At 37.2% G+C, this 27,930-nt stretch overlaps 1 protein-coding gene across 2 annotated transcripts; it reads left to right on the plus strand.

Annotated features, from left to right (window-relative positions):
- The first annotated feature begins 928 nt into the window (after positions 1 to 928).
- Positions 929 to 24,916, plus strand: Pi15 (peptidase inhibitor 15). Of its 2 annotated transcripts, none has more exons than XM_076563771.1 (6): positions 929 to 1,111; positions 1,796 to 2,130; positions 15,756 to 15,874; positions 16,431 to 16,563; positions 16,674 to 16,789; positions 18,914 to 24,916. In XM_076563771.1, exons 2-6 carry the CDS (start codon positions 1,864 to 1,866, stop codon positions 19,047 to 19,049), a joined length of 771 nt encoding a protein of 256 aa, XP_076419886.1. In that variant the 5' UTR covers positions 929 to 1,111; positions 1,796 to 1,863; the 3' UTR covers positions 19,050 to 24,916. The 2 variants fall into 2 exon arrangements, with proteins under 2 accessions (XP_076419886.1, XP_006974789.1); XM_006974727.4 differs by having other exon boundaries at positions 930 to 1,111; positions 1,827 to 2,130.
- Positions 24,917 to 27,930: the final 3,014 nt, after the last annotated feature.

Genomic DNA, 27,930 nt, shown 5'->3' on the forward strand with positions numbered 1-27,930 from the left:
ACATTTGTGTCTCTGCCTTTGCCAGGCATGAGTTTTGTTCTTTTGCTATCTTCTTAGCAAGTTCCTTTGGATTGCTGCTGCTGCTGCTGCTGCTGCTGCTGCTGCTGCTAGATTCTTCATGGTCTGCAATATTCTGTCTAATATTCTGCCGGGGAAGCTCAGCTGTCCTTTGCCTAAAATTTTAGCTATATGCTACTAAACCTAAAACAGATGTTACCTTGGCTGCTGTCATTTTCTGTGAGTTTCAATTCACATTTTATACAAGGCAGGTAGAAAGCAGGTAATTTGCTGATTGTGCTGTTTTGGAGAAAGGAAAAATGAGGGAAGATGGAATGAGAGGAGAATAATATATAAATTATAGGAATAAAACCACTGGGAGACAGAGAGCACAGCCACTGGGGCATCCATTATCCTAACATCATATACTATAGTTTGGCTACTACTGACTTGCCTGGCATCCTCCTGAATCATTTTTGTGGCCACCCAGATTAACTGTGTGAGTTGATCTCTTGATTTAATATCAGCCTGCTTTTTTTCAGCTTCTATGTCATTTGCTGCCATTAAAAAGAAAAAAAGTTGTACTACTGCTTGTTACTCAGCCATCTGTGTTTTCAAGAGCCCATAGTCTTTTAACCCCCACCCCCCCACTTTCTTCCTTTCCTTGTCTTTGTGGTATGGGAACCAGGAGCTAGAGAACATGAAGGAAAAAATTTAACCACTCACAGAAAAAGGTACAAGCTCAGAGAAAAGGGGGGGAGGGGTGTCTTATGGTTTGTGCTTTGTAAGCTGTGGGTGTGACTCAATTTCCTCACCACCCACATAAAGAGGTTGCCACCCAATCACTGTTTTTTTTTTTCCCCTCTGTCCCAAACCCCTCCCCTTGGATTTTGGCTGAGAGACCCTAGGAGAGCCTGCCCTTTCTGGACTTTGCAAACTGACATATAAAAGCTGTTAGCTGCTTCTGTAGCCAGCAGCATTCAAACCTTGCAGGCTTTTGCTCTCTGAGAGCTTGTAATAAGACACACGCCTCTAACAAGAGTTCATGCTACAGCTTAACAAAGAAACGTACATTGTTGGAAGAACAGTGTATTCATTTTGGCATTGTGCAGAGGTAAGCTATTTGGCACAACCAGATTCTATTGCATGCTCTGTCTTAAAGCAGCTCAGAAATTTTTATTTTTTTATTTTTTTTTTAGGATGACTTTGTGTGTTCTGTCACTCAGGGTATAGAATGTCTGGGACATATTATCATATTATCAGAACATTTTCTGTGGCTACCTGTATTTCTCCTTGTCTGTCTCAAGGTCAGCTTGCATTGCTAAAGATTCCTGACTGGAAACAGGCATGCAGTAATATAGTTTGCAGTTCAGGCATTTGGGAAAAAGGGGCAAAGGGCTTCCATTCATTTTAGGATGAATGGTCACGTGGTTCATTTTTTCCTCTAGCTCTAGAAAGTTCCTCTTAGGGCGTTTGATTCATAGCACAGCAAAATGAGTAGAAACTACAGCAGGTTCCCTTCCAGTCAGCATTTGTTTAAATTTTGGGAGCATGTCAACCCCAGCTGTGCTCCCAAGTGATGATGTTGTAAATCAATAATCTCTCTCTCTCTCTCTCTCTCTCTCTCTCTCTCTCTCTCTCTCTCTCTCTCTCTCTCTCTCTCTCTCTCTCTCTGCCTCTGTGTGTGTGTCTGTCTGTCTGTCTCTGCCTCTGTCTCTGTCTCTGCCTCTGTCTTTCTCTGTCTCTCTCTCCTTTTTTTTTTTTTTTTTTTTTTGCTTGCTTGCTCGTTTTTGTAAAGATCCTAACTCTACACTTTTTTTACTTTAAAGCAAAGCAAACCCGGTGGACTCTTTTCCACCCCTCAAAATGATAGCAGTCAGCCTTGCGATCCTTTTGTCCCTTTTCTGTGAAGCAAGTACCGTCGTCGTCTTACTCAATTCCACTGAGTCATCTCCGCCAACCAATAATTTCACTGATACTGAGGCAGCGCTCCGCGCACCACTCCAGTCTGCGGAGATCCCTAAAGCCAGGCGGAAGCGCTACATTTCGCAGAATGACATGATCGCCATTCTTGATTACCATAATCAAGTTCGGGGCAAAGTGTTCCCACCAGCAGCAAACATGGAATACATGGTAAGAGGACATCCTTCTTCCTTGAATTCTGAGTGAGAAAGCTTTAATTGCGTGGTAGTGGGATATCAATGGACCGCAGTGCCCATATGCCAGGGGATACAGGGTACATACTTGAACCTGGGAAAGGTTTTAATGTATCTCGTAGTGTTAAATGGTGTTCTTTCATGAATTGATGTATGTGAGATAGACAGGGGAGGGGATCTACATAGACTTTACTTCTGTGAGTTCCATAATCCCAAGAAGCCACATTTTCTATAAGGAGGAAAAAAAAATGGTGTATGCTGACTGCCCACATTTGGAAGGTCATCTTTCCAAGCAGAATTCACGAGGAATTTTTTTCTGTGCCTTCTGAATCTAAAAGTCATATTTATCAGTTAAAACATTTCTTGAGAATATTTCTTGAAATTAAAGGTTTCATGTGCATGATTTATTCCTGGCTAGGTGTCTCTCCCATTTCTTGGACAAAGCTCTCACCCACACTACTTTATTTGTATTCTAAGAGAACACGCTGGCTCTTTTCTTTCTTCCTTGTGATTTAAGACTTAGTCGTTCAGATAAGAGTGAAGCCAGTGCACTTACTTGCACACGGTTCCAAGTTGCCATGAACACATTCTTTGCTTGCTCTTAAAAATAGACTATGTTTAAATCATTTCACTTTGGAGAGCAAAAATATTAAGTTGGTATTAAAAGGAATGAGTCTGGCTGAGCTTTATTTTTGGTTTTGAAGTCATGCAAAGTTATGATTTAAAGTTCTGCACTTTACAAGATGACAGTGTAGAGTCTGTTTAATGCAATGAAGACCACCAGTAGTTACCAGCTTCTTGAACCATCTACTTTCTCTAAATAGGTTTTTGTGCCTGTGTCAATGTCATAAGAAACATAGACATACCAAATTAATCTAGGGGAATCATAATTAATGAAAGTAGTCCAATTTAGATCTTAAATTGCCCTTTACTAGGATTTATTAAATTAACAAAAGACATAATCAGTCCTGGGAATTATCATGTCATGATTAAGACTGTGGATGCAGGAGTTTAAGTGTGTTCCAATTCTAGTCCTGTCCTTTTAAGTGGCATGAGCTCTTTATTTAGTGTGTCCCACTCTCATTTTCTCTAAGATAAGGATAAAGTTAGTATTTGCCACCAGGGGTTGTAAGGAATACATGAGTTGAGGGGCAGAGAAATAAGTCCAGGACTCACAGATACATAGTTGCTCATTAAACTTTAGCCTTTATGACTTCCTTTGAACTTTCTGTGAAAGGGGACCCAGTAAGAAGTTATTCAAGATCTAAAAACAAAAACATTCCCCCACATGAAGAAGGGCTGCAGTTATACATAAAGGAGCAAATATGTTTCCAAAACTACTATAGATTGTGAAAGAAGTAGACATTGAGTTCTGTGTGAGCTCAGAATGGTACAATACCTAGACTACAAGGTCGGGGAGTGCATTCTGGCTATGATCCCATTGATACAAAAATTCAGATGATGGACCAAGACCACTGAGCCAGGTATGGTAGCAAGCTCCTCTTGGTTCATATCATGACTGTGCTACTCACTATGACCTCACATGTTACTCAGTGGCTCTAAGACCTACTTTGCTTGTCCCATTCTTGTAATGGGAATAACAGTGCACAAATAAGCAATCAATAAATAATGAAATAATGCAAGTCACTATGCTAATAACATTGAGGGCAAAGAGGTCAACAGGCACAGAGGCATAAATGGTTACAACACAGTAGAAATCAGTAGAATTTTTTTTCTCATTAGATCTCCCCTTATCAAGGATTAAATCACTCCATATGCATTTATTTAATTGCTTCTATGTGCCAGAGTCCATGCTAATTGTTTCCACAGATGACCTCATTTGATAGCCCACATTTGCTATCTGAAGTTGAGATTGTAATCACAATTTTCCAAATGAAATCACTTAGACCCAGAGATGTTAATGACTAAACCAAGATGGTATGGCCAAAGAGTGATATTGTTCAGACTGACAAAGCGGTGGGGATGGGTCTCTTTATTTGTGAGATACAGCACATGCCCACTGAAGAGTATATCTGAGAATATCAGGATATGCTGATCACCTCCATAAAAATTCCAGAAGAGATCATAAATTATTCTTGTCTTGTTTATCATTCTCTCATTGTTTTCTTCTCAGGTATCAGAATCCCTACATCTGATCTATTTTGCAATAGCCCAGCACAGGGCTAATTATATAGTCTATATTCATAGATCTCTCTTAGTTCAATGAATGCAATGAAAAACCAGAGCCACAACACTGTGCTCTATAAAACAAAACAGGGACAATTTGAAAATCTGTGTTTTGAAGTCTGTATTTTCACTGTTTACTTAGCATCTACTGTATGCTGGCACTTTTCTAAGCCCCAACATACATTCGTGAACAAAAGTATCAAACCTCCTTGGCCCCTGGATGGTAATAAAACAACAAAGCAGATAAATGAATCAACTAGAACAGCCTAGAAAGTAATGAGGTCATGAAGATAAAGCTTGTGTCTAGGATTAGGCATGCACTGGGGTTGTTGGAGAGTTCGACCTGGGGACAGGTAGAAGAGAATTCCTATTTACAGATGAGGGAAGTCACAGAGGAAAGAGCAGGACAAAGAGCCAGAGGCAGAGAAAAAGGACAAGTTTAGAAATATCCTCACTTTCATGATTCTATGATTCAATCCACCAATAGACAGGCTTCAACTGGGTCCCATGCAGTGAAGTTCAATGGCAGGCATATATTAATAGGTAGCATGAAGGTTAGTGCAATTACTCTGAGTGACTCAACTATTAAGCTAAGTGAAAAAATGGATCTCAGTGGGACTCTGTTACCTTTACTTTAACTACTCAACACTGATTTGAATTGGCATCAGCTGGAAAGCTAGATCAGTTCCTAACCTGTACTATATACCTCAGAAATGCACGGCATGTTTATTGCACTACTTAACAAATACTTGCTCTCTGAGTCACCAGCTGCAGCTCAATTATCCTCTCTGGTGTGTGTTGCTACTCTGGAAAGCTTCACAAAAAGTGAGCTTAGGCTCAGTGCTTTCTCTGGTTTCCCTAGGCTGCCTTGCAGTTCCTTTATTCTCCTCCAATGCTCTGAGCCTTTCATTCAGTTTCTCTCCACCCAAGGTCTCCTCCTTAACTAATTCATGTATGCTATTTATGATTTTTGCATTGCATTAGAATACCAGTTCCTTTAAGGATATTTTTATGCCCACAACAGTGTGCACCTTATCTTTTCTTTAACCTGCTATGCCTTCTGTGCCATCCATGTCTATAGTACTGTTCTCATCACCAAACTTGACAAATAGTCATCTGTTCACTTATTGCTAACTTTCTGATTTTAGGGCTACAGGGTGCTACGTTAATAATTATTCACCTTGTCTCTCTATTGATTTTTGAAAGTCTTTGTGTACAAACAGTGAGCACCCATTATTTATTGCATTTAGACAAAACCCCTAATTGTTATATGTTTATAAACAGCACCAGTTTTGATACCATTATAAGTAATTTTAGCATTTTCCACCACAATATTTCAACACACACACTTGAAATAAAACAAATATTTTATGAATTCTTTAGAACCTCTTAAAATTAAATTCCTTAAGTAGTTATCTTAGATCATGTACAGTTAAATGAAACAAAAGAAATTTGATCACCAAGATTTACATTCACAAAATGGTTATGTTCCATTTTTATATAGTACCTGTGACTTCAATAAAACACACATTGTGTGCAATACTTAGATTTCTGAAACAGAGATTTTACACAAGCAACAGTACAGATAGAACATAAAATGTGCAAGGGAAACCTTTGCACTCTTGGCTCCCATTCTTCAATTAGCTTCTTGACTAATTTCCAGGGTGCTTTGGACACCAGCTGCTTTTCATTCTTCATAAGGGCAGCTTAAACTATGACTCTAAACCACAAACCACATTAGTTTCTTAGAATAAAAATTATCCCCCAAAGAATGAATTTGCAAAACTCATACAGAGTTCAGTTTGTAGGATGTTCTGATTCAGAGCAATTGAGTAAATTAATTTTAAAAACAACTGAAACCTCTCCATGAGAGGAAGGAATCCAAAGATAGGAATCTTTGTCTTTATAACAGTGCAGTAAAAACAAAACAAATAGGGGGTAAAACCACCAAGCATATAATTCAGTATAATGCCCTGCTGATGTAATAAACATGAAACAGACAAACCCTGTGAAAGAAGTGGGGATGGAGCTGATAATCTCCAGCTGGAAAATGATGAAGAAATCTGTGGAAGAGGATCATGGGGCACTGATATTCTGGAGGAGGTGTGGTGGCTGTGATGGAAAGCAAAGCAATGGGTGACCCAACCATGAGCACAGGATTCCCAGGAGGGGCTGAACATGCCTGATACAAGAGAAATGAAGAAGAGCATGGCATTTGAGATCAAGGGCAGAAGGGAATCCTAGACAGATGGCTTCAGCAGACATAGGAGGTAGTGACAACTGAGGAGCAGTACTTGATTTTTAGGTAAGAGTAAGGAACACTAGAAGTTCCTGTACACATAGTGAGAAATAGAAGGAAATAACTGAATTGCAGCACATGTGGTAGGAATCTTCACAGAAAGGCAGGTTGAGGACAACATGCTAGCAATGCTGGACATGGGCTGGAAAAGAGGATAATAATGAAATCTCAGGAAACTCAAATCACTTTTGTCAGATGATGATTATTATACTTGTTTGGTGCCTGCAAATCTGAGTTGCTGAGATAAACATGAAAGGTTTCTTGTGTTCTTCTGGAAAAGGAAACATATCTATTACCAAATAGTAGTAGGTAATAAAGTAACAACATGATTCAGTGAATGAATGCGGCAATTAATCCAGCTTCAGTCAAGGCCAACACATTGTTGGCCTAGAATGCTAATTTGTGACTTGGGAATAACGAAAATGCTAATTTAATTTATCTGGGCTTTATATGGAAGAAAATGTGGATAATTTAAACCACTATTTTTTTCCTTTCTTTTATAGTTGACTAAGCATTATGGAGTCAGGTCTAAGGTAGGAAAATTGCTGAGTTCAGGACTAAGTTGGGCTATACAGTGAGTTTTAGACTAGCCTGAGACACAATAAGAATCTCAAATAAAGTTATAACTATATCTATCCTTGCCCTTTTTTATTAATAAAACAATGCTATGTGCCAGGCAGCACATTTCTTCTTATTTGGAAAGGATAACTCCATTGATTTTTATCAGGAATACATGAAATTTGCTGTGTCTAATCTAACTCTCTTCAATGAGAGCTTTTAGAGCTTCTAGAAGTCCTTTGAGAACCACTGCCAGGAAGTCGTGGGCTGAGCACGCTGACAGACAGGAAGGCACCTGCCAGAACATTCAGGACTCTGTATTCCTGCTCTCCTGGATAGGGACTTGGGTGTCTTGGCTTCTCAGGGAGACCAGGCAAGTTTTGTAGGTGCTTTCTTCCCAGATAGACTCTGCTGCAGGTTACACCAAAGAAGGTCGTACTACCTTGAAGTTTGTGTCCTTGTGTTTCTCTTTTCCGTATCCGAAGACAAGAACATTTTCTCAGTGGAGACTGTAAAAAGTGTGCATGTTACAAATATTGAAGTTACATGACTCTGAACCATATCATTGGGGAGCAGAAAGAGTACCTGTGAGTAACGTATGGTCTACCTTGTGGGTGGCTATGATTCTTAGCATCCATTACTGCAATCTTAGTGGCAAATGATATTTGGTCCCAAACTCGGCAGCAAAAAATAATTTTGTGTGTTTCTGTCGAGAGCTTTTATAGAACCTAGAGTCATATCTTGTCCCACAATTAACAGTTAAGAAACAAGTGGCTTTTCTGGTTAGAGTGTGTGACTATGATGAGGTTGTAGGCAAGTCTTTTAATACTCAGTCTCTCTTTCCACTTTATGCATTTTCCCGTCACTTTCCTGGGGTGGAAAGGAATGAAGAACAGAGACAGAAAGTAGTATGTATATCAAGGAAGTGGACAGTGCAGTGTGCTACACGCCAAAGCAGAGGAACTACTGCCTAGTCTAAGAGTACAAAAGGAGACCTATCCCATGCATGGACTGAAGCAGCAGAGTATTGCAGGCTTCCAAAAGTAATGTTGCTAGATATTAGACTAAAATATGTTATACAGAAGAGAGATAGGGAGAGGGGACTGTGTAGTTAGTATATAAGGGTTCTAGAAGATATGGGTGGCATAATGAAGACATAGAAGCTGTATGACTTAGATTTAATGTTTAAAAGAATTGAATTTTACAAGGTTGAAGTTGGGGGACACTAAGCAACTTGATTGGACTTTGTTGTAAGACCAAGGGAAATATTAAAGGGTTTAGCTAGGAAATTACATAATTATATTTGAATTTTAGAAAGGTCATTCTGGCCATGGGGTGAGGAAGGAGTGGAAAGAGGCAGTGGTGGAGACAGGCTGCCTAGTCAGAGGCCGTCATCATAGTCTGGGTGAGAGATAATTGAAACCTGAAGTACATTTGAGGCAACAGAGTAAGCTGGGGCTGTGAAATATTTTGGAAATCAGGTCAGGAAGCATGACTCATATGAAGTTGCAGAGAAGGATTTATAGGATGGAGAAGTCAGGACCCTGTCTCTGTCTTCAGGGGGGACAACTGGATTACTCTGAGTCAGAGAACACAAAGTACAGCAAATTTTAGGAAGCCAAGGAGTGGTAGGGGATTATTGTCTGGGCAACATGGCTATGGAGGTTGAAAAGTAGATAAAATGTGAAAAGGTGCATAGGTGCATTCTTCCACTGAGAAAATTTGGGATAGGAAAACACTTTGACAGACAGATCATCCTTTGTAAGGTAGGTAGGGAAGTGTCATGAAAACTGGATTAAAGATGTTGTCTATAGAAATCTACTTAAGAATGTTTGCAATAAAATGCCATCCTAATCCAAATCTATTTTAAGGACCCACTTGGTGCCAAGTTACTTCAGCTCACTTGGGACAAGACATATTTTGGAAAATAATCAAAGGGCTTCTAAAAATATAGAAATCTTCTAGTCTAACTATCTGGTATCTTGAATTTAATATCTGAAAACTGTATCACAAAGAGCCCATGGGCATTAGGTGGTTATAAACTTGAGGTATTTGATTGTCTCTGAGAATTTTGAAGGATGGCATTGTAGGAGAAGCAAGGAAGATTAAAAACTAATGTCTTACACGAACTAAGAAAAATTTTGGCACAAATGCTTCCTAAACTGAGGTTTGGGAGATGGGATGTGAGTCCTCCCATGCGATGCTATCCACAGCATTTCAAATCAGGTGACAAACATTTTGACACAAATAGGTAGGATGCCCAACATGTTAACTTTATAATTAACTTTTCATGAAATCTTTTAAATTCCACAGCAATTAATGCAAGCAAAGATGTTATTTAAGGACACAATATTTTCTGCTAATATTTCATATTGCATAATTTGGTTAAGCCAGCATGAGCATTCTACCAAATCTGTCTCTTGACATTCTTTGGAAATCATTTTTCAGTGGACAGTAGGTATCCAGACAGCTTACCCTGAGGAGTGGACAGTTTAAGATCTGGGATTTCCATGTCTGCCTTGGTATAGCTTCACAATCAAGAAATCCATTTTTAATGTATTGTGACACTGAATCGGTGAATGAAATTGGCCATTCATGAAAATGCCTTGAGAGCCTAAACTTCACTGTCAGATGACAACTGGTATATGTATAACATTCCACCCCCTCACCTCCTGAAGAGTAAGATCATTGCTAGATGGTCAACAATTACTTTCAAACTTTACAATAAAAAGCAGATGTTAAACAATGCTTGAAGGATGGAAAATACTCTTACAACTTCCAAAATATTCTCTAATGTTATCTTTCCTTCTGTTCAATGTTATTGTCCCTACGAGCAAATGCCTTGTTTCTACACAATTCTACCGCTGATTTTTCAGTGGCTTTATCTGTCTTCTTTTTCTCAGACTTCCTGGTTAGTAGAGATTAATGGTTGATAAATTGATGAAAAGCATTCTCAAACTAATTCTTATTTCAGGTGTCTCCCCAACCCTCCAACCTTACTATCATTTTAAAATTCCCAACAATAGTAACAGGTGTTATTCAGTGAACTCTAGCCCTCTTAGAGCTGTGATAAATATTCTTCAGTCCCTGTATCAAGCTGATTCTCATCACAGTCTTGAGAGATGAGGGCATATTTCTTCATTTAGACACAGAAACTCAAAGCTTGGAGAGGATAAATTCTCTGTCTTTAACAAGTTGATCAAAATGCTCTGTCAGATAGCAAGCATGCTTCAGACAGCAGCACACTACAGCACACTGCAGTGCCGTGTAGTGTGGTATAGTACAAGCTTCTTTTTGTCTACTCATTTCTCCTGTTCTCAGGCTCATTGGACAGCAAGTTTCCCTATATGCACTTCACCTGAGAATATCAGATAGTATAAGAAATAGTTTCAAACATGAAATAAAATTGTTCTTGTACTCTCTATTCTTGGAAAATAATAGAGGTAAACTGTTTTATGATACTTCTAATCATCTTTGGATATCTGCTAAGAGAGAATAAGTAACCACAACATTGACCCCGGCCCCCCAGTCATCAAGTTTTCTTAACCACGAGCCCTTTAAATGATGCATGGGTACATAAATTTGCTCCCCCATTCCACTGTTGCCAACACAGACTCTGAGAGAAGGTTCCACAAAAATATTTGGTTTCTGAAAAATCCTGGAAAACTAACAAATATGTAATTCAGGAAATTCAAGCTCAAGGTCCCTTCCTTGCCAAGGCACAAGTGTCCACAAGAACAGTGTCATTAGTCTTCTTGAAAACTGGAAGCTGTGTAGCTTTGAGCAAACAATGGCACTTCCTGCTTGTCCTCCTTTAGATTAGGTTCCAACAAGGGTGTGTTCTACTGTAAATGAGATGCTTACCAATGAGCAGGGCTGAACAATAAAGAATAAAAGTCACATATTATTGCCTATTATCCTTAGGACGATTGACAGATTTCATAGACATATTCTGTTGATTCACATTTTCATATCCTGAGTTGAATGAAGATCAAATATCTGTTTTAAATTTAGGCTTGATGGAAAGGTATTGCCACAATTTTTAATTTCTTATCCTTAAGATTTTGAGATTTTGGAAAGGTATTTCTCTGACACGTCACATCTGAAGTCTTGTTTAATAAAGCCATCTATTGTTGGCACTGCATGTATGAACATCCAAGGTCTCTAGTCCAGGAATTTGACTCAGTAGGTCCAGTAGGGTCATATATGCCTTCTTAAAGATCCCAGGAATACTCTGGAAGTATAAGTCTAGTGAACACTCTAAAAGGTGTTTTAAGAACAGTAATATAATAGTTCATGACTTGAGACCCAGTTGAGGTTATGGTACGTGGGTCAAATATTCACCCCTTTGTCAAGGGACTATGAAGGGATTAATAGATTAAAACAAAGAGTTATTCCAGGGATAATTTCAACATTAACAGATAATTCATTCCAATGCTCATTTAATTCCTGACTGAGAAAATGCATGGGCCCTATCACCAGGAAATGTCTATAACACAGAATGATCCTTACTTGGAAATGTGTTTCACTGACTAAAAGAAGCAAACTTTTTAAGATTCACGTTTTTTGAGGGATAGGGCATCTTTATATGAGATAGTATAATTTGAAAATTTTCTTGTTTGAGCTTTGCGTTAAAAATTGTTGAGAATCATTCTTTCTTTGCTATCACCCATTGACATGAGGAGAAAAAGAAATACATCCATATTAACATAATACAAATAATAATATTACATTTTGCAGATCATAAATGCTGACAATATCCAAGCTCCCAGCCCCTAAATAAGTACATCTTTCTGTAGATAAAGGCCTTTCTGTGAATCTCCTTGTGGTGGTACACACCTGTAGTTCCAGCTCACTAGAGATGTTGACAGAATGGTCCTGAGCTACATAATGAGACCCTGCTCAAGAAATAAAGTAATCCCCACAAGACAGTGCCCACCATTTCCTATCATCTTCATGTAATCCATCCTTACAGTCTTCTCTCCCTATATAGTTCTTCATGCAATGTATGGTATTGCTGTTTTTGAGGCTATGGGAGGCTACATGCTGTCCTAATCCATTTATTTTACCTGCTCCTTCTGCTCTTGTAGGTATCATCTTTTGAATATCATTTAATTGATTCAGCAAATAAACTGAACGCTCCCTTTGAGGGCCTATCCTTCCCTCTGTTCCTACCTGTCTCTGCCTCAGCCTAACCAAGGCTCATCGCTGCCTCCTGGATAGTTTAACCATGGTTCTTATATGTTTATCTCAGTTTCCTTCAATGGCATTTCAAAAACATTCCTTTCTAATAAGAGTAAGTCCACCAATTTTAATACAGGCCATGAACCATGTCGATGCTTTTGGCTGCCCTCCAGAGGAATAATTTTGTCATCACTTAATTTGTCTATGGCTTCTGCAAGTCAGCACTCTCCTCCCAATCTAACCAAAGGATCAAATCTCCCAAGCTGTTAAATAGAAAAGAAAACATGTTCTGTGTATAAACCCCCAAAATAGTCCAAATATGTAAGACATGCCCACATAAATATCCAAGAAAATAAATGTCCTAAAATATTGCATGCTTATCTCCCATGTTGTTTTTATGCTATTGTCCATGTTCATATCCAATTCATACTTCTATCTCTAAAATTTCAATGTGATATTTTTATTTCTAGCACGTTGTTTTTGAACATGATTGCACTGTGCACAATAGCTTTTCCACTGTTGACTCTGGTGTTCTAAATTATTGTTCTTATTTCTTCCTTAGTTTATCTTCAATTTCCTTTTTTTAGGAAGGGTTTTCTTTTTATGAATGTAGAATATTTTGAAAAAGCATTTTATTTAATGTCTACCTCATGAAAATTAAATGGCTAAACTATTTCTAAATTTAATACATTTATTTTTTGTTTTGGTATTTTACTTGATTTCAATAATTACCCTTTCCATACATTTAAGAAACTCATACAAGTCACAAAATACAGACTTAATACCCTCTTACATTTTACTGGAAAGTAAAAGAAACAAAATGTTAGAGAAACAAAACCAAACTTCACAGTACTGGTTTAAGAATTTATCAGATTTTTTATCATTTTCAACTTAAAATCACAACTGACAGTAATGGCTTATCTACATATTATATTGAAAATAGAAGACTATATGCTCCTGTGAGTAGCTGTGGTCTCCTAATTACTATAAACATTCCCAAAAGGCTGTGAGCTCAGACTCATTACCTGAAATTTTTCATCCTTTTTAACTTTCAATTTTGTCCCTTTGCACAGTTCCATACTTTATACATTGTAATTAAAAAATATTTTTAAACAAGTCTACAGTTATAATCTCAAGTAAAGTTTAGAGTTACATTCCAATGGTCATTGTTTCTTAGTGGCCAGAAGTACTGGCTGGGACACAAGTACACAGTCACAGTTGCCATTATGTCCCATGAGTACACTGAAGATCTTTATTAGTACACTGAAGATCTCTAAACAGGACAGGACATGTGGTAGGACACCCTTTTATTTGTGTTATATTAATATTATCTGATTCTTCTGATGACTTATATAAGACAGGAAATTTCTCCCAACTCTCTCCCATGAAGCAACATTCCTTGTCTCAATTTTGTATCTCTGGGTCAAGCTCAAAAGATCTCCCAACTTGATGAGGATCCTGCATTCTTTTAATTTTCCTCTTATCTCTCAGGGTCACAACTCTGCCAGATAGTCAGATGACATCAGTTTGAATTCTAAATTTGTTTTCTTGTCTTAGGCTAAATGTTTCCAGTTTCATGTGATTTACAATCAAGATACTCTGCTTAGCCCAAGCTATGTCTTATTATTAAACAGAATAACCCATGTTAAATATTTTAATTCAAAGCTAATTTAGAGCATCTAAGATCAACCCTATGTATGTCTCTCTCCCCTCTTTCACATTAAGAGGATGAAAACAAGCTGGGGTGGTTGATGGCATGCAAGTATGAAGACTAACCCTAGTTAAATTCCCCAGATCCCTCATAAATTTGTCAGGTGCATTGACACATGCTTGAAATTTCAGAGCTCTGAAGGTCGGGACAAGAGGATTCCTAGGGCTTGCTAGCCATTCCCTCTTGCCAAATAGGCCAGCTCTAGGTTCAGGTAGATGACTTGTCTAAAGAAACAAAAACAAACAAATAGGTAGAAAGTGACTAAGGAAGACAACTGATGTCAACCTTTGACCATACATATGTAGCCCACCCCTAGATACACATAAACATACATGTATAACACACATAGACTTACACTACAACACACACACACATACACACATACACACACACACACACACACACACACACACACACACAATGAAGGAAAGACATTTCTTGAATATTTTGAATTGTTTTGTGTAGAATGTACATTCAAAGTAGTGCTGGCCAATTACTGGCCAGTACCATATAGCACTTTCTGGCACTGATTCTGTGGCTACTCATGTATATCCAAATCATGAGACTATGAATTCGAAGATGACATCACCTCCAGTCTTCTAGTTTTATGGATGATTTAACTGGCATACAGATGGTGAATGACAGGCCCCAGTCATTGATGATCTCAGTAGCATAATTAAGGAGAGACACAAGATCACTGTGTTCATATCAGTGCTATATGTGCCATGCTGCACTAGCATATTTAGTTGATTATAATAAAGTGTTTTTAAAACTGAAGACACGGTACATGTTAATAATGTGTACATGTATTTTTTTCTCATAAAACTGTGATAAACACCTTTTCAAAAGGTGCAGCTGGTTGAAGATATCATTCTTTTGTGAATTAATTGTACAGTTTTACATTTCAATAAGCTGAAGCCAATGTTTCAGAAATCCATATTTGCTAACTTTTGATATAAGAACAAATGTTTGATAAGTCCATTATCAGCCAAACAAAGTATCTTTTAAATGTTTATTTAAGTACTAGGTTAAAATAGTTTTATATCAAATTTGTTAATTTAAAGTTCTGTGCCAATTTATGGAAGATGTCTTTTGTATACAAAAATTATTCATATTTGTGTCTTTATACTTTAATATAAAGTTGAGTATCTTTACAGAGGTAATTTGTTATTGATAGATCCACAGTGCCTGGCTTGTTTGACCTCTCTATGCAAAAATTGAGATGGGAATGCCAATCCATGCAGTGATTAATATTAACGTTTATGATATCAGAGTCATGCAAATTTTGCTCTACGTTTTTCAAGTAACAATAACTAGCTATATATGAGTAACTCTCTACTAATTTTTTCTCAAAAAACAATTTTTCTTAATTTGATTAAAACGGAATGTAATATATTTGTATTGCACCCTATGTAACACTTTGAAGTTATTTTATTATAGTTATGTTTAGTTCACACTAATTAAAACAGTACATTTTCATATTATGTTTATTGATAATATAGATCCTAAGGCTATCAAATGTGAGACTTCATGAAACTGACTACCCTATAGCAAAATCTGACCTTTGAAAGTTGCACTATACTTGACATTGCTGATTTTGGCAATGTCTTTTTGTTTATCATAACAAATTCAGCAAAACTAAAGGACTATTTAACCTCCACAGGTCTGGGATGAAAATCTTGCAAAATCTGCTGAGGCATGGGCAGCCACCTGCATTTGGGATCATGGACCTTCGTATTTGCTGAGATTTTTGGGTCAAAATCTATCTGTACGAACTGGAAGGTAGGAAGCAGATAAACAATGAAATTAGTAAATAGGCAAATTGACAAGATAGAAAAATCTGCATTTATATAAGTATGCACACAGGCATATATGTATATGTTAACTATGAGACAGTTCTTACTGACAACATACTTCCTTCTACTGTAGAATATCATGGCCAACATTCTGTAACTCCATTCTTATGGTCACTTTCTTTAGAGTTAAAGTATTTTAACTATTCCCATTTGCCTAATAAATCTAAATTATTTATAAAATTCCAATAGAGTAAATTTTCTGCATAAACTAAACAAGACTTAGATGATTCCTGAATAATTTGTATTTTTCTGTTTTTGGAATAGCCTGGCATGTACTTAGATGAATGAAGCCTCATTGGGCATTACCATGCTTTTCTCTTCCCAGAGAAATCAGTAGCTTTAGCAGAGAGTGATTGTAATTGTCAGGAGTGGCAATAAGCTTGTTATAATGAATAATTTTTAACACTTTTATGGTGTAACAGGAGTTCTCTAAATAGCTCCCCATTGTACTGAGTTCTTTTTTGCTTTCTTTTGACATCTAGATATCGCTCTATTCTCCAGCTGGTCAAGCCATGGTATGACGAAGTGAAAGATTATGCCTTTCCTTACCCCCAGGATTGCAACCCTCGCTGTCCTATGCGATGCTTTGGTCCCATGTGCACTCATTATACACAGGTCATTTCAACTGCTGTCTTCCTTTTTGATTCTTATCTTAAAAATGCTTTTCTTATTTTGGTGACTTGATATTTTAAGCAATATTAAAATATATTGATTTATTTTTTCAGATGGTTTGGGCCACTTCTAATCGAATAGGATGTGCAATTCACACTTGCCAAAATATGAACGTCTGGGGATCTGTATGGCGACGTGCAGTGTACTTGGTCTGCAACTATGCTCCAAAGTAAGTACCAAGTTGAGTTCCACTTCCTGGATCCTTGACTGAAGGAGATCAGCCATCAGATGGGCATTTTTGGTAGCTATAGAAGTAAAAGTATTCTGCAGTACTTCTTCATCTTCACCTGCCTTTCATCCCCAGCCTCATCGTCATCCCCACAGACCTGAAAAATACCAGGGTGAAAGGCTTCTTTTCACAGGGACAAGGATTATGGGTTAAAATTGTGAAGAATACACATTGGAACACCTGAACTCATTAGGTTCTCCTTGCTATCACTGCTCTGTCATCCTAAGTGTACGCACTGTGTTTCATAATCATTGATACCTGTATCAACGGCATCAGAAAGCATCCTCTAGAGATGTTATCAGCACGATATTCTGAATTATCCGTACTGGAATGTTGGCTGACCTGTTTCACTAGGAAAGCAACATATTGGAAAAGAATCCGTCCTTCCTGCTCTCATTTTTAAGATTAAAATTTATATAATATCGTCATTCTATAGCCTACATAAATATAATACCAATTTGTCAAAGATTACAAAATCCAGTTGTATATTTGAATATTTCCCATAAAGGTCAATAAACATTTGTTAACATTTAATAAAATGTCTTCCTGATAACTGTAACTCTGAGGATGATAAAGTGTTCTAATATTTACACAGAGTTCTCTTCCCATTTGGAATAAGTACCAAGTATGCAGGGGATTTATGATACTCATGGTGTCTTCTAAAGTGAGTCTCAAAGGAAGATTTTCTCCAGCTTTTCCAGCACACAGAGGGAGGGGGACACTATGTCATAAGTAACCACGTGACTCATTTATATGGTGCTGGGCCTGGGCCAATCCTTCTAAAAAGTTAGAATAGTTGTGATTTTCCATCAGAATTATTGTAATGAAGAGTTTGGAAAACTATTTTTCAAAAGATATTTAAACCCTGCATTTTTCTGATATTTTTACTTTTATGCCTTTTATCTGCCTATGAAGCACTTACCCTTTCTCCATTATAAATTGGCCAGGTTGGCCGGGCAGTGGTGGCACATGCCTTTAATCCCAGCACTTGGGAGGCAGAGGCAGGAGGATCTCTGAGAGTTAGAGCCTAGCCTGGTCTACAAAGCGAGTTCCAGGAAAGGCGCAAAGCTACACAGAGAAACCCTGTTTCAAAACAAACAAACAAACAAACAAACAAACAAACAAACAAACAAATGAATAAGTAAATAGGCCAGGTTGTAATGAAATGACCAAAGACAGATTTTAAAAATTCATTTAGCTCTTTTGTTTCCACCAAATAATAGAATTTCCTAATAATGTTAATTGATTTATAGACTCCAAATGTGAGGCATTGCATTAACATTAATGTATTATAGCACTAACATTAATGTATGATGGTCTTAATAAAAACATTAATGTATTATACAACTAATGTATTATAGTCTTAATAAAAACATTAATGTATTATAGTCTTAATAAAAATCACAAGTGATTAAGGCTTTAAAATCTTGCCTTGGAAGTGAATATTATTTTTCCAATTTCAGTATGAAGTTTTTGGTAGGGTAATGCTTTCAGTGGAAAAGGAGAGAGGAAGAAAAAATGAAGAGAGAATGAAATAATACATGAATATGTGGATTTGAACAAAAATATTAAAGAATAAATGATACATGAATTGACTAACTGTTGAATAATATTATCCTCAACTCAATAATAAATGTGATTTTTGTAAAAGTTTGTAATGTATGACAATATTATCAAGTTGAGGAGCACTATGCGTGCAGAACTGTGACCTGACCTTGTGCCTTACAATACTGCTAGAGCAGAAGACAGATGTGCTAGATGGATTGAGCCTGGTGTCCATGATCTATAATATCACCAGTAATTGCAAATAGGACCTTATTGCTTACCTGTCAGCTAAGATTCTGTTCGTTTACTCAGAGAGAAAGCATTTTAAAAGCAAGAAATATGGGAAAAGCTGCTTTGGAAATTAAAAAAAAAAAAAAAAAAAGAATGTAACTTTCAGGGCCTTGCATACTCTTCAAAATGACCATCATGTGTCAAGAGTGTGTGAGGACATATGAAAAAGTAATTCGGTTTTGGGTTGAGTGAGCAGCACTAATGTCACCTTTTCCTTTTTCCTCCAAGGGGTAACTGGATTGGAGAAGCACCATACAAAGTAGGAGTGCCATGCTCATCGTGTCCTCCGAGCTATGGGGGAGCCTGTACTGACAATCTGTGCTTTCCAGGAGTGACGTCAAACTACCTGTACTGGTTTAAATAAGCTTATCCTTTTTCCTTTGGGAGATACATTGGTTTTTGGACTCATAAGCATATATATATATTGAAGTCTGAACATATTATACATATTTTATTATAATCCTGTTCTCATTTTAATGGTCAGTTGTCTGGTGTTTATCTAGGGTGTTAAGTCTTAGATACAAGCAAAACATCAATTTCTACTTTTCTGACCTTAAATTTAAGTTAAAATATTGTATATGTAGCGATGACATAGTTGTTGCATCCAATTCCAAACCTGCATTCCAGGGAAATTATGTTATTGTGTCCCTAAGGAATGAAATGTATGTTCAAGCTGTAATATGTGTGTATTCATATGTATACATATGTATATGTATGCACACACATATGATGTGTGATGTGACACACACAATATGATGTGATAGTTAATAAGGAAAATGAAAAATATATTTGGGTTTATGGGACTCTTTCAGGATCATTTCTACAACACCCAAAAAAGGATAATTTGCAACTCAGCGATATTTGGAAATAATTTAATTAAGCAATCGTAGAGTTTGTTCTGGAGATACTTTATTTTATTTGGGTCTACAAAATGTATTCTGAATTTATGGAAGTTTCCATAACACACCTTTTGTGTAGTTTCATTTTTTTTTGAATGAGTAAATCTGTTGAGTATTTACTTTGACTAATTCACTTTGCTGGTTATGTTCTGATAATGCAAAGATGATTACATGTGATTCCTGCCTTTGAGAAGATGTCAGAGAGGTCCACAAAACAGCAGAGCCTAGTAATATGGCTATAAATTTCTTTTAGCTAATCATTTCTCATATATCTGGAGGGACAGACATAGTAACCACTTATAGGTGGAATGGACAATAAGTACTGCTGTCTCACATGTAAAGTATCTGTTTCCCAGGAAACTCCAATATTTAAATGAAAAATGGAAGGTCTCATAGTTATAGTGCTGTGAATAGACACCAGGGCCAAGGAAGCTTATAAAAAGATAGCATTTAACTGGGGGCTTGCTTACAGTTTCAGGGGGTTAGTCCATGATCATCCTGGTGGGGTGATGGAGGCAGGCAGGCAGGAGGCATGACACTGGAGCAGGAGCTGAGAGTTTATACCCTGATCTGCAGGAAGGAGGCAGGGAGAGTGAGACTGGGCCAGACCTGGGTTTTTAAAACATCAAAGTCAACCAACAGTGACACACTTCCTCCAATAAGATAACACCCTCTCCAACATGACCACACCTCCTAATCCTTCCCAAACAGTCCACCAAGCAAGACCCTGTACTCAAATACATGAATCTATGGGAGCCATTACCATTCAAATCACCAAACCTCATAAGAATCAACAACTTCTCAGAGATTTCTGAAGAATAGGCTAGGCTGAAAACAAGATCCTCAGAATGCTGAGGAGGTCCAAGAGAAGTAAGAGGTATGAATAATCACATGATTAGCATGATGGTACAAAAAGACCAGGCAGAAGGCTACAGAAAAGTTTAATGCATCTTGGGACCCATTAACAAAAGTTGAAGGGTTTTATAAAGAAATGTGTAGGGATGAGGGCACATTCATCTCGTTTTCTCTGCTATTAATTGGAGAAGGTCAATCTACCTATTATCTTGAGCTTTTGAATATCATAGTCAAGATCCTCCATAAATACCACATGTAGTCAATTTTCTTAATATAGTCCCCCCTCAATGGATGTTTTTCAAAGAACTAATTATGAAACTTTATTTTTATAGAAGAGTAATTTTCAGTTCCTCATTAACTTTGTTTATGAAAATCAAGTAAATCATTGCAAAAACTTCTCTCATGAGATTAGGAAATACATGTCTTAATTTATAAAATCATTTTCAGAGAGAACAATACAGTATCTGGGCCAAGACATGGAGCAAATGATATTTCAAATGTGTGTGTGTGTTTGTGCGCACACATGTGAGTATGAGTATAGACTTACAGAGCAAGTAAACATGGTCATTTTAGAGAGCAAATAACAGAAGAAAGTTACTTTTTAAAATTCCATACACAGCTGCAGTTTCTTAGGTGGATGCATTGAAAGATGGCAGATAGTTAATTAGATCCATTCAATGGGAGAAGAATCCACCATCTGGATCCTGGGCCTACTTGCTGGCAAACAAATGGTCTAATTACTTTTAAACACTGACAATTGGAACAAAATGTTTTGTTATTAAGTGACCCTGCCTTGTGGAAACATATATGGGCCTTATTTAAATAAGTATTTCAGGAATACAATAGAGAACAGAAGTATTATATAATATAGAGTTGATCCAATTTTCTTTTCTTTCTTTAATTTTATTTCCCTTGAGGATGTCTCACATATCCCAGGTTGACCTTAGACTCACTATGTCATCCAGAATGACCTGACTCCTGATCCTCTTGCCTGTAACTCTCAAATACTGGATTTTCAGTGTGTGTCACCTGGCTATTGGAAGGGATTTCACTTTGATGATACCAGCTTGACTCACCCAAGAATGTTTTCATCCTTAATGTTACTGAAGTATATAAACAGGAGTTTGTAGCTCTCATTTTTAGGTTTCTTCCTAGCTTACATGGGTAATTGAGTTTCTCAGATTGAAGGCATAACAGCGATATTTGATATGTAGTTCACAGACTTACCCATGAATGTTAATTCACCATATTAACAGAAATTTATAAATATTAATATAATCACTGCCAGAACTTCTCTTTGGCATGAACTCCATGTGATTCACTTTGTTTATTAGAGTATGTTATTCAATGGCTATAGTTTAATAAATGTTTAGCTCAGTGGAGTTTTCAGAATTAGTTTAAAAGTCTAAGCCTGAAAAAGTTGAACCGAATTCTGCTTTTCTAGTCTTTTAAAGACCCTAAATCATCTAAAATACAAAGGTTTGAATGTAAAAACCCTCAAATAAACCATCAAAGATTCGAAATTGAAACTAAGGTCGACAGGCTTACAAAACAACTCTTTAAAAACTACAACCAGAACCAGTAGCTTCTTCCTAACTTAATAACTAAGCTGAAAATACAACGGGTATATTTGTCATTCTGTCTGTAATTTTTAATGTTGGTTATAAAACGGCTATGTGAAATATTTTCCTCCCTGGGCTAATGCAAATGATAGTTTGCTTGTATCAATGTAGCATCATACATTTTCACAGGGGTGCTAGGTGAATGGGCTTGCACTGTAATTCTCAGAGGCAGGACAGGCCTGGCTGTAAACTGTTTCATACAGGCAGCTTTAAATAGTCAGCATTAAAGTTTTTAGTTTGAAATTTTTCATTAAAAAATAATATGACTGGCAGCATTGATGTCCCCCAGTGCTATTTATTTAGTAGTAAAGTAACATTTTGCTACAATACAATTTTTTTTTTTGCCTTCACGTGGGAAAAACAACTAAAATGAAATCCACTATTTTGCTACAAAATTGATGTACTACTTTCTAGGGATGTATGTGAACTGTGTAGGTGTGGTCTTAGCATTCTTGTAATGACAGATTAGCTTGCTTTAATAACATAGAAGCTGAGGTTATCAGTTCTATTGTTTTTGCTTCGGGCATCATCACGGCTGTGGCCCGTTAAAGCTTTGGTAGAAGTTTTGACTGGCTCTACTGTCACCAGCACTGAATTCTAATTTCTATGCAGCCCTAGCACGAAGCAGACCACAAAGAAGGACAAGTCCAGCCAATAAAGCCTATTCTGAATATTTTAATGGAAACAATATATTTCCCATACTTTTCTATTAAATAAACCCGCAGAGTCTACACTACTAAATCCAATGCATATTTATACCACTTTAAGTATTTTGAGTTTCTTCCTTGCTTGGTAAATAATGCAAAATAAATGGCTGAGCTGAATATTTTCCTGCGGGTAAAGCAATGCTGAACCCCTGGGCTGTCTTTCCCCTTAGGTTTCACAGTATCATAGGATGTGAATCTTAACATAGATGGAAGGCTCTACCTACTGAAGTATTTAGGGGGGGGTAAAGTTATATTTCCAGTGGTTGCTAATATTGTTTTTGTTTTTATGAAGGTTTTGCATTGTTATATTTGTGGGTGAAGACATTTAAATGAAAATGCCTTTTTAAAATTGTGTCATGGCTCAACTTCCAAATGTAAAATGTTGATTAAAATTGAGAAAGTTTAACAATTCACTGGTTAAAGGTGCTGAAAAATTACAATCACCATATGGTTACAATTCTGAGGTTTCTTTGAAACTACAGTTGTTATTATTAAGTGTGAACTACCAATATTTATCTATTCTGGTGCTAAATATATGGTGCTAAATGAATTGTTAGTGTCAACAGTTTTAAAACTACTCCTTTTTATCCACTAAATTCTTGATTCAGAAGTAATAGTAAAAATTCTATCTTATCTTCACCAAAGTATGACAGTTGAGTCTGTTTCCTCTGTTTAACAATACAATGTTATTACACGTAAATATATTTCAAATATATTTTCTTTAGAAGTGATTGGTTTCAAGTGGGTATTCTTTCCTTTGTGTGTGTGTGTGTGTGTGTGTGTGTGTGTGTGTGTGTGTGTGTGTGTGTGTGTGTGTGTGAAAGAGAGAGAGAGAGAGAGAGAGAGAGAGAGAGAGAGAGAGAGAGAGAGAGAGAGAGAGAAAGCGCTGAAAGATTAGTGTTAACCATGCTGCAGGCCCTGGCGCCCTCTGGTGTTTCTAAAAACAAATTTGTAGTGACTCATAAACCTTTGGTAAAAGCCCTTTGTGCTTAGTGAAAATTTGCCTTGCACTGTCCTGGAGTTTTTCTCCCTAAGTATCCCAGCATTAAAACCACAATACAGCAAGCTGGACTCCATGGACACCTTCCTTAGAGGTGGAGAAGCCAATGCATCCTTCATTCATTTACTTACTTCTTTTTTGACATGATTGTCTACTATAAGGTGCTCAAGTTTTGGATTTGTTTGTTTTTAGAAAACAATTTATTATTGTGTCTTATTTTAAGGAGTGGTTGTTTTATTTAGCTTAGGGTATAACATAAAAGGATAACATTTAAAATAGTCACTAGTTACATTTATAACAGAGTGGTCCACTTCCATTCTGGTCTATGACTTGATGTGTTATGCTTTTACACTATTGAAGTAATAACATTTTATTATCATTCTAAAGGTGAAAATTAAGATGCTAGTGTTTTGGTAGATTTCATAAGTTATCTTAAAGTATCAAATAAATTTACCTGAGGTTATTTTCAAATTTGTTAAAGCAAGGAGACCTCTTCAATCATCTAAATCATACACAAAGCTCCAAAGTACAAGAAACATACTATGAACACACTCTCTCCAGATCTAGTGCCCAGAAACTTTCTTTCCTGCCCTAGGATTCCATTAAACAAAATAATAATACTCAGCTAAGTTAGTGAGCTAATTTACTCTAAAACAATCAGCAAATGAAAGAGCAAAATTTGAAAGCCTAAAGTATTTCTGGAGTTCTTTTAGATAACCACTTTCTCTCTGAATGTTCTGACAACCTATTAGTTCTGAAGGGAACCAAACACTGGGCTCATTTTGTTCCTGGCTAATTATTACAGCATTTGTGGTTTGTTAATGTTTACTGTGGATTTTGATAACATAATATGAATTAAATAAAGATGGTGCATACATATATGAAGAGTGTGTTTTTAAAAAATATGTTACTCTTTCAAGTATTTATATAATCTTAAAATTCAATGTATCATTTCAGAAATTTTAAGCATTAATTTGGATGGTCATAATTCATGATGTAGTGCTGCATTGGTAAAAAGGTGACCCTTTATGTTGTGAAATATTGTTATGAATGGATATGTATTTAACCTCTGTCCCTAAGAAACATAGCAAATGTAGATTTTTAGCCATACTGTATTATTTTTTCCAATAAAATATTATTATTCAATATTTTGATTTTGAAATCTGTCGGATTGGTTTTTGTTCCAGTAGTGTTAGAACCAGATGAAATAATTTTGAGAAGAAATTACCCCCTTTTCTAGAGCAAAAATGAATGTAACATTAACACATTGCTGGTTTTCTTCTTCTATTTTTTCTCCCCACTCAAATTTCCCCCTTTTTTCCCCTAAAAAAGCTCTAAAAAATGAAACATACACAGGGAAAACTTTTGTAGAACAATGTATCAAGATTTTCTGTGTGTGGAAAATTATAGTAGATGGCATAACATCATATCTTGTTATCTACCCTTACTAAAGTTTCAAAGCATTCTACAGACCGTCCTGGGGACAGGAATCTTCTCAGTGGTCTTTGGCTTGTGATTCCCAGGGTGTCACCCCTCTGAGGAGTTGGTGGCTCTCATAGGCAAAGTCCATTGAACTAACTAACAATCCAGACGTTAGTTAAATTGATTGTTGGTGTTTTACTCTATGGAAAAGCCTCATTAATTTACGTCATTTCAGACAGGGTCTCCCAACAGCCCAAAGCTCCTTCTTAACTCTCTTTCTCTTGCTAGGCATCCTTTGTCTCATTTCTGCCTCTTATTTCAATCCTGCAGTCTCCAACCCATACCTCTGGGAAGTTCTCTCCACCAGCAATGGTTACAGGGATATGTTAATTGATCTGTTTATTAATTGATTGATGTGTGTGTGTGTGTGTGTGTGTGTGTGTGTGTGTGTGTGTGTGTGTGTTTGCAAATTCAGTCCCCACAGACTAAGCTGACCAATATCAATAGAAGTTGTTGCTTCTAGTTTTGTAGAAGGGAAAAGTTTCTGAAGATGAAGGCATGGGATGGTGGTAGGGTGATGATTACTTTTGATTAACTCTACCCAGCGAGAACTTTGGCACATGCCCGCATGAAAAGTAAACATACCTCCACAAGGCACAAATCAGCCTTACTGGATACAGCAGAAAATGGTCCCTTTGAATATAGTCTCTTTCTGCTGCCACCTCATTCTAACCTAGTGCCTTTTGTGACAGTAGCCGTGGCATGGTGCTTCCAGGGAACATCAATTCCATCCTGAGTGTGGGTAAACAAAGCAAGACTGCCTGCTTCAGTCTTAGCAAACTCGACAGGTGACAGGCACCTGACTTCAGTCTCCTTGATTCCATTTTTCTCCCCACAGAAGAGGTGATGTCTGGAGTGTTTCTTCCTGGACAGTCTATTCATTTGAGGGTATATGGTGGTCAGAGTGAGAATGGCCCCCATACACTCATATATTGAAATGCTTGGTCCCCAGAGTGAAGAACTGTGTGGGAAAGATTAGGAGGTGTCCCTTTGTTGGAGGTTAGACAGCTTTGTCTGTCATTGAGGGTAAGTTTTGAGGTTTCCAAAGTCTGCGCCATTTCTAGTTAGCTCTCTCTGCCTCATGCTTCTGGATCAGTTGTAAGCTCTCAGTTACTGCTCCAGCACCATGCCAGCCTGTCTATTGCCATGCACCCATTCACAAAAGTCTATCTCTGAGGAACTTTGAGATCTCAAATTAAATGCTTTCTTTTATAAGTTGCCTTGGTCATAGTGTTTTGTCATGGCAAAAGAAAGGTAACCAAGACAAGGAACATGACATCCTTTAAAAAGACAAGAGGATTAGTAATGTTGAATTCAGAGAGGAACTTGATCCATGAATTGCTACATAATATGTCAGACATTGTATTTAATTTGTACATCCAAAACGATTTTCTAGAAGTAAAAAGTAAATGAAAATGATACATCCATACTTGATTCTGAAACTTAAAACACATGGAATAATTCTATGAACCCTATTTTGTCCATATTTTTAAAATTACAGATGTGTTTACACTTTGGTTTAGCAATTTCTCTTCTACATTTTTTTCAGTGATACACTGGCAAAACATTAAATGTCTGGTCTAAAAGTTAATTGTTAGAACATTATTTACAATAGCAAAAGGCCAGACAAAACCTCAAGCTCCATCACAAAGGAATTGATTGTATTGTACATTCATGTGAAGAAATATTATTGTCTGAATCTGTTCAAGATATTATAGCAAAATGACACAGATTAGATGGTACATAATCTAAAGAAATATTCTCAGAGTGATGGAAATTGTCATATCAGAGTGCCAGTATGGCCAGTTTCTGGTGGAGGCTATGATCAGCACTCATGAACTTACAACAGCCGTGGATGAAAGAACAAGACATTCTGAAAGTCAAGCCAGTCAGCACTCTAGCATGGAGTGGCAAGGAGATCATTGGCTCTCACCCTTGGTTTAGAAGCCATAGGCAGTTGGCAGTCACTGGGAGAGGGAGGGTACTGTTGCTGGAGGGCTTTTCTCCAGGTTCCCCAAGCCCCGCAGTCCCATAATCCACTTATAAAATAATCACTCAGACGCTTATATCACTTATAAACTGTATGGCCGTGGCAGGCTTTTTGCTAACTGTTCTTTTATCTTAAATTAACCCATTTCTATAAATCTATACCTTGCCACGTGGCTGGTGGCTTCCCGGCATCTTCACATGCTGCTGGTCATGGCGGTGGCTGCAGTGTCTCTCCCTCAGCCTTCCGCTTCCCAGAATTCTCCTCTCTCCTTGTCCCACCTACTTCTTGCCTCATCACTGGCCACCAGTGTTTTATTTATATAGAACAATATCCACAGCAGGGTACTCTTCTGCAGCTGTGTGGCCTAAGGTAGGTTGCCCATGCTTAGTAAACGGCACCCTACAAACGTGCCAATAAGGGAAGCACTGATTGGACCCAATGGATAATAAAATGAAGAAGAATGCATGGAGTTAAGAGGGAAACATGAAAGGATCTCTGGGAGGAGAGGGTCCTGAAAGCAGAGGATAGATATAATCTAAACACACTTAGTGAAATTACAAAAAATAAAAATAAAAGAAAGTTAAAACGTTTGCTATAGAACTATTGATTGACAGTGGTTGGCTTTATTTGTTCCTTAAGTGGAAAGACCACCACATGAATTGGAGGTGGGGCATCTGAGAACCAGGAAGT

This window comes from Peromyscus maniculatus, chromosome 2 (assembly GCF_049852395.1).
Source record: "Peromyscus maniculatus bairdii isolate BWxNUB_F1_BW_parent chromosome 2, HU_Pman_BW_mat_3.1, whole genome shotgun sequence".
Classification (NCBI taxonomy): Eukaryota; Metazoa; Chordata; class Mammalia; order Rodentia; family Cricetidae; genus Peromyscus; species Peromyscus maniculatus.

What these genes read in the sequence shown, in the direction of transcription:
- Pi15 (XM_076563771.1), top strand. Translation starts at nt 1,864, where the DNA reads ATGATAGCAGTCAGCCTTGCGATCCTTTTGTCCCTTTTCTGTGAAGCA. An exon ending in CAGCAAACATGGAATACATG is followed by an intron (nt 2,131 to 15,755) that starts GTAAGAGGACAT and finishes TAACCTCCACAG; the next exon opens with GTCTGGGATGAAAATCTTGC. An exon ending in CTATCTGTACGAACTGGAAG is followed by an intron (nt 15,875 to 16,430) that starts GTAGGAAGCAGA and finishes TTTGACATCTAG; the next exon opens with ATATCGCTCTATTCTCCAGC.